General features: G+C 37.5%; 1 protein-coding gene across 1 annotated transcript; it reads left to right on the forward strand.

Annotated features, from left to right (window-relative positions):
- Window positions 1-4,046: 4,046 nt before the first annotated feature.
- Window positions 4,047-4,892, forward strand: LOC130868423 (vomeronasal type-1 receptor 1-like). The gene has a single exon (XM_057760654.1). It carries the CDS (start codon window positions 4,047-4,049, stop codon window positions 4,890-4,892), a length of 846 nt encoding a protein of 281 aa, XP_057616637.1.
- The last annotated feature ends 2,936 nt before the right edge of the window (window positions 4,893-7,828 follow it).

Here is a 7,828-nt window from a genome sequence, read left to right on the forward strand (position 1 = left end):
GACTCAGTCAGAGCCCTCTGCTCAACTTGTAGCACTCACAAGATATTCCCTGAGGTCTTCATGAACTCTGTGTCATTATTGTGTATTTGAGATTGTATCTCAGGAAAACAGTTCTGCACCTCCTTACGGGCATCATTAGTAGTCATTTTCAATAGCAGCTGGGGATTCTACAGTACACAGAATCTTCTGCAGATAATCTCAGGTCCCTTTACAAATGCTGTCAGTAAACTTACAGGGGAAATTATCATTTCCCCCTGAGGAGGTAAGATCATTCAATCAAAAACCTATATCAAAGGCTCCATTCCACATCTACATACAGCCATCGAGCAGACAATGCCTGGATAATATGCATTTAAAGGTAGGTATTTGGTGAGGCTATAATTGAGATAAATTTTAATTTTATATTTCTAATATCTTCCATTACAAGTGCAGTGACATTGCAAAATTTATGGTCCATTATTTATTCTGGTTTCAGTATTTTGTTTGTCAAAGACTTGGAATCTTCAGAGGTGACTTGAGGGTGATTTTTTAAGTCCAGGTGTGTGTGTGTGTGTGTGTGTATGTGTGTGTGTGTGGTGTGTGAAGTGATTTTTACACATTTACATAAGATTTTAAAATTTCCCTCAACAGCCTCCACTGATGACTAAAGGAAACACCTGCAAGTGCTCCATGGTTTCTATATAGATTTGTGGAATCTGATATTGTCTGTCTGCTGACTATGAATGAACCTATACCTGGTAGCAAAAAAATTCATAATCTGTGAACATTTTTCACAGCTGTTCAAAGTAATTCATAAAGATATGAATAAGGATAGTCAGAATCACAGTACAGGCATGACACCAATTCCAAATATATGGAATAACTGTATATGAAATATGATGTTGTCCTGAGTACTCATCCTCCACGTTTACCTTGTACACACCTTTCTCTTACAGAGGTTTGATATGGTTCAAATTGGTGCAAAAACTTAAGTCTGTATGTCTTAGAATATAATAATATTCAAATAAATTTTAATAAATAAAGGCTGCCTGAAGATCTGAGAGTAAAACAGTCCCACTGGTCAGCCTCACAGACCAGGTTATGGTGACAAACACCTTTAATACCAGTAGCCACAATGGCATGCACCTTTAATCTCATTAGCCACACTAGTTGCCATAGAAACTGGGTAGTGGATGCCCTTAAAAACAGTGGTACACACTTTTAATCTCAGCGCTAGAGAGGAATATAAGATGAGGCAATACAGCTCTCAAAGACATAGTCTCCTGAGATCCCAAGAAGCAAGGACTGCCATTTCAGACAGATGTCAAGGTAAGAGCCAGTGGCTGGCTGTTTTGCTTTTGGATCTTTAGGTTGAACCCAAATTTGTCTCCCTGAGATTTTATTAATCATGCTTCAAGAATACAGCACTATGAACTGGGATACACACAGAAATAAGAGGGGTGGAGGCACAGAGAGGTAGACAGAGGTGATGGGAAGAGAGAGAATGATAATGGATAGACATCTTTTAGAAAATCCCTGTCATATTATCATTTACTAACCTGCACAGTGTCAGAACAGAATCTTCCTTATTCTCATTGTTATATCCCTGACAAAAATTGTTCTCATTTATCCAAGACTAAATACGGCATAGTCACTCCATCCATGCTAAGGTTTCATAGTTAAAACTCGATGTTGTCATCGTACACAAGATAACCTCAAACTTGTTATGCAGTCACAATGGCCTGAATGGGAGTGACTGGCATGTGTTCCTGCTTTTGCTTTTACTTTCTTCAGCTTTAAGAAAAATATGTGGGTCCAAGGAATTCTGCAATTATATCACTAAAATTTATGTTCCTTTAAAGGAAAGGTAACATTTGTGATAGGTCAAGAAAGCTCATTGTTTTATGCATGTTAAAGAAGAAAAGGATTTTCATATAAAAAACACAGCTTGTTACTGGTTATGTTGGGTAAGTGATGTTGTGGGAAGAAAGTCAGAATCCAAGTGATATTTTAATAAGTCAGTGCTAGAATTCATCTTTTATGTTAGTTTGTGGCCAAGTTTGGTCAGTGTAGTTTTATTTTCTTTCTACTATCAATGTTATGTTACTCTAGCGCTTTTAGAAATTTTTCAGAAAATAAAAACACAATTTCAACAAAAGACACCACTGGGTGAGAAGATTCGATCTTTGTGTGAGGCGCATGGCACTGATGTCTCTTATCCCTTCTGTCTCCATAGATTCCTGTGATCAACAGAATCTTGACCCTTATACACTGTGAATTTCTGCCCTGAGTTATGAGTACAACTTTATTACTCCAGGCTTGTCTTCCAGAACCAGAGTTATAGCAAACTTTAAAATTCCTCTCCTGAGCCAGCTGTTTTATTCATCTCCTTTCAGCGTTTGCCTCCCCATCCACCCTACACTTTCCCTTCCTCTCATTTTCTTCTCTGCCCTGGTTATGTCATTTGACTTCAATTCCTCAGTAATGCTTAACTCATCTTTTCAATGCTGTATGACTCTTTCAAGTGATAAGAGGCACATCACACAGCCCAAACTCTCTTGGTAGCAACCAAAGAACGTGGATATGTATATGAGAACTCTGAGAGCTGTACCATTTCTTGCGGGGTGACATTCCTCTCCTGATTACATGATCTTGAGCTTTTGAAATTCCTTAATTGAGGAAAAGTTTTAACAACATTTTGAACAAGTTTCACCATTTTTACCTACCGATTCAACACCATTTTTGGAAAGAATAATATAGAGCTGTCAATGCTCTCTATTCTCCTTCACTGAAGATAAATAGCAGATATTTCCTTAAATATTATATTTGAAATTATATTCACAAAGAATATTTGGTATTCCTTGAGCTATTTGGGCTCATATTCATACATTTTCCTTTGGATTATTCTCATAGTTTTGTTCACCAATCATGAATAGTATTCTACAAATTACTAGCTGCTGAAGTTGCAAGTATGACTGAGGGCAATGGTTTTCTGTTTCTCATTACAAATTTTTGCTTTATGGATACCTGTGGGTCTTGAATTATCTGAATTATTTCTGGTAAGTTTATATACATTGAGTATGTAAGAGCTGATTAAACTATTTTTTACTTACATTTTAAAGATGTTCATTTTCATGTGATGGTATCAAATAATATTTTAGGCGACTGTAAGAATATTTTATGCATTTATTTAATACATCATATCACATTGTGAAGCTTATTTTCTACCCTTCCACCCAGTATAACCTTGTTCTTATATTTACAAATTCAAACTTTAATTCATTAAGGAAATATTTGTTGCACAGATCCTGTATTTTCATTGCCCTGTAGCATATCTTGTAAGTAGGAATCCATATAAGTACAAAAATCTTCCTGTTCTGGGAATAGCCTCTGTGTGTTGCTTGTTTAATTAATGAATAAAGAAACATCCTTGGCCTGATAGAGCAGAACTTAGGTAGGTGGAGAAGACAGAACTGAACTCTGGGAGGAAGAAAGCAGAGTGAGGGGAATGCCATGGGTTTGCCACCAGGGATAGATGCGCTAAATTTAACCTGGTAAGCCACAGCTATGTGGGGATACACAGATTAATAGAAATGGGTTAAAGTAAGATATAAGAATTAGCCAATAAGAAACTAGAGGTTATAGGCCAAGCAGTGATTTAATTAATACAGTTTCTGTGTGGTTATTTCGGGGCTAAGATAGCCAAGTGGCCAGGATGAACAAACAGGCCCTACTTGCAACAGCTTCCTTCTCCCCTCTGTATTTCTTCAGCTGTGGATCACAGTACTCTGAACTAAGTAGACCTAATAGGTACTGAGGGAACCAAAAATACCAGTCTTCATTGAGTTGAACTTTGCACAGTAACTATTTCATGGCTATTTAAAGTGAGAACACAAAAAGTATATAAATATTGAGAGAAGAATGAGTGTCACGCAGTAATTTTAATTGGCTTAACTCCTTCATTCTTCTGACTCTATTAAAATCAGTATTCTCTTGGGGATGACAAAATGTATTCTGCAAATTTGAATATGGGGTTTATTTTCCTCCTACAGACTGTCATTGGGATCATGGGAAATTCTACCCTCTTCCTTCTGTACATCTTCCCTCTGCTCACTGGAAATCACATGCGACCTATAGATTTGGTTCTCAGTCAACTACTTTTGGCCAACTTAATAGTTTTGTTGTCTAAGGGTATACCACAGACATTGATAGCATTGGGATGGAAATGTTTCCTGAGTGATACAAGTTGCAAACTTGTCTTCTACTGGTATAGAGTTGGCAGTGGGGTGTCAGTCAGCACTGCCTGTCTCTTCAATGGCTTCCAGGCCATAAAGCTCAAACCCAGAATGTGTAGGTGGATTGCACTCAAAATACAATCCAAAGAGGTCATTGGCTACTGCTGTCTCTTGAACTCATTCCTACATCTCCTCATGAATGTATTTCTTCCATTTCTAGTGAATGGTCCTTTGAATGAGAGAAATGCCAGTGTAGAAAGCAATGGTGGTTATTGCTCCTGGACAATACCTGCTGGATGTGTCTTCCTATGTAATCTCTTATACTTTTCCCCTGATATGATAAGTTTGATTTTCATGTCCTGGGCTAGCATATTGGCGATTGTTGTGCTTCACAGACATAAGCAAAGAGTCCAGCACATTCACACATACAGCTTCTCCTCTAGTGTTTCCCATGAAGACAGAGCAACATGTAGAATTCTGATCCTGGTGTGTTTCTTTACAGCCTTCTATTCTGTCTATCTTAGTTTGATCCTTTGGATGATTCTTGCTGAAAAACGTGGCCAGTGGGTAGTGAACAGCTCTGTCCTGCTGTTATCTTGTTTTCCAGCATTCAGCCCCTATGTGCTCATTCTCACTGACACCAGGATCTCGCGGGTCTGTTTTGCCTGCAGAACATGAAACAATGCACATTCCTGATTATCTTCCAGTAGTCGACTACTTTTAAGGTATTTGAATATTATCAAGATATATTAATAATTCTGTGTCTATAATATGAATTTTATATAATACAAAATCTATTTGTCTTATGTTGCTCATGTTATAAGGGAAGTTTGAAAAATGGTCACAATAAAACAGAAAGAATCATGTTAATGCTTCATTTATTTACTTTATGGAAATTCCTCAATTTTTTAGCATTTCTTTGTATGAAATTTCTGAGTTTCAATTTGGGAATATCTCTCGTGTGTAGTCTTGTGAAATTCTTAGAAAATAATATCCTATTTGCTTTTTTCATTTAAATATATTTGTTTTTTAAAATGATTTAACAATATGTATATTTATTGTCTACAATGTAGTGTTTTGATCTTTTGTAAATTGTGGAAAGTTTCAGTCAAATCACTTTAATCTCTTATGTCACTACCATTATTTTTGGTAAAGGGTTAAAGAATTGCCCAACCTCTACCTGATCAACTATTTCCAGGTAGCAGCAATAGAAATAGTGTGCAAGTCCCACACTGATGTATGGTGAAGCCTAATGAAATGTTCTCCTGTTCTCAGTATGGCAATATGTCAAGTCCTAAGATACTAAGGATGTGTGTTTGTGTGTGTGTGTGTGTGTCCTGGTACATCCAATATATAAACCCACATCTGGGCACATGCAAGTAGTCATAAATAAAATCACTCACTTATCTTCAGTAAGATATGAAAGCAAGAGAGGGAAACATTAGTAAATGGTCCAGAGAACGTGAAAGGGGGATGTCATGGGTGTGACAGAGGTAAATACGACAAAATATATTACTACAAGTAGGAATATGTGCATATGCAAACAAATGTATATGTGGGTACCGTATAACGTGTAGAAAGGAGAATGGAAAGTTTAACTATCAATGGAAGAGGAAGTGCTAAAGGAAGGTAATGAATACTGTGGTCATAAAAGGGACCATAAGTCTAATTGCCTTCTATTTAAATTCTGATTTATTTCATTACTTTTATTCAAAACTTACTCAGTTTTGAATAAACATTATAATTTCATATAATGTATGAAATTATATTAATCCTGTATGGTTGAATATGTTGATGCATGTCTGTGTTCCTTTCACTTGGAGGCAGAAGGATCTTGAGTTCAAGGCTGGACTTGGCTACATAGTGAGCTCAAGGCCAGTCTTGAATACATGTGTCTATCTCAAAAGGAAAGAAGGTAAGAGATAATTCAGTGCTTAACAGCACTTGCTGCTCCTCTAGCAGACTCAGGTTTAGTTCCCAGCACCCATGACAGGAAGATCAGAAGCACTGGAATTCGAGTTCTAGAGGATCTGACACATATCCTATGCTCTGTGGGTGAGAACATATATGTCCCAAAACACACATGCACATAAATAAAATCAAAAATAAACCTATTATTAAAAAGAAATTAAAATAGCAAACATGAAATATTGTATGATTATGCTAAAATGTTCATGTTCTGGCTACTTATTTCTAGAAAAACAGAATTTTTAATTTTATATTATTTTATATCATGTATACATATGAAATCTCTCCCTATTTGTTTTTTGTTGTTGTTGTTTTGTTTTGTTTTGTTTTGGATTTTTCGAGACAGGGTTTCTCCGTAGCTTTTGGTTCCTGTCCTGGAACTAGCTCTTGTAGACTAGGCTGGCCTCGAACTCACAGAGATCCACCTACCTCTGCCTCCCGAGTGCTGGGATTAAAGGCGTGTGCCACCACAGCCGGGCTATCTCTCCCTCTTTGTGTGTGTGTGTGTGTGTGTGTGTGTGTGTGTGTGTGTGTGTGTGTGAAGTCTATGTGTAAGTGTACAATATTTAGGATTCAGTTCTTACCATCCACAATGTCAGAGGAATCATACACCAATCACTAAGCTTAGCAACAATCACTTTAACCTGATTATCTGTCTTGCCATTCCATGAGAAGCAGTAATTTTATTTGTTCCTATTTTTCTTAATCAATTTATGGCTAAGTTCATTAGGTAACACTAGAGCCACTAAATTGAATGCAGATTTTAAAGTTAATTTAATTTATGATATAGTATTCAATCCATGAGTCGTGTACATTATGGAAAATTGTCTACCACAGAGCTCATATCTCAGCCTTCCCACTCATGATTTTGTCATAGATTTCTCAAAGAATTAGAATCATGGAATCTACTAAAAAAAATATAAACCAGAGACTGGAGAAAGGACACAGTGGCTATGAGTACTGTCTACTCTTCCAGATCCACTGAGTTCAATTCTCAGCATCCACATGTCAGCTCACAGTCATCTCTACCTCCAGATCCACAGTTCTGATGCCCTTTTATGACATCCATGAGCACTGAATGTTTTGTGGTGCACAGCCAAATAAACAGGCAAAAGAACCATTTACATAAAATAAAACAAGGGGCTAGAGAAATAGTTCCATGGTAAAGTGCACTGGCTGCTCTTCCCAGGCACTTGGTTTCAGTTTCCAGCATCCACAAGGCAGTTCACAACATTCTGTAATTCCAGTCTTAGGAAACCCACCACCCTCTTCTTGCTGTGAAGTCACCAAAAAGGAAAAAGGAAACAGCCATCTGTAACACCCAATTCTGTGTTACCCCCTCGGTACAGTTCGTGCACCACTGTACAGTAAGCCAGTCAGTCAAGGACCTGGAGATTGAAAGAACACACAAAGAGACCTGGGTCATTTGAAAGGAGATCAGTTGAATGCTGTTTATTCTACCTTGGGGAAATCCTTATATACCTCGCTGCTGCACAAGGATTTCCGCCCAGGCAGGTGGGAAATTACCACACCAAAGATGGTGTCAACAATGCCCTACAGCTAATCACCAAATGGGGCAGAGGGAGCACAGGAACAAACAGAATGTTTCAGCTGACTGACCAGAAACTGTCCTCAAGATGAACCCT

This window comes from Chionomys nivalis, chromosome 2, assembly GCF_950005125.1.
Source record: "Chionomys nivalis chromosome 2, mChiNiv1.1, whole genome shotgun sequence".
NCBI classification, from domain to species: domain Eukaryota; kingdom Metazoa; phylum Chordata; class Mammalia; order Rodentia; family Cricetidae; genus Chionomys; species Chionomys nivalis.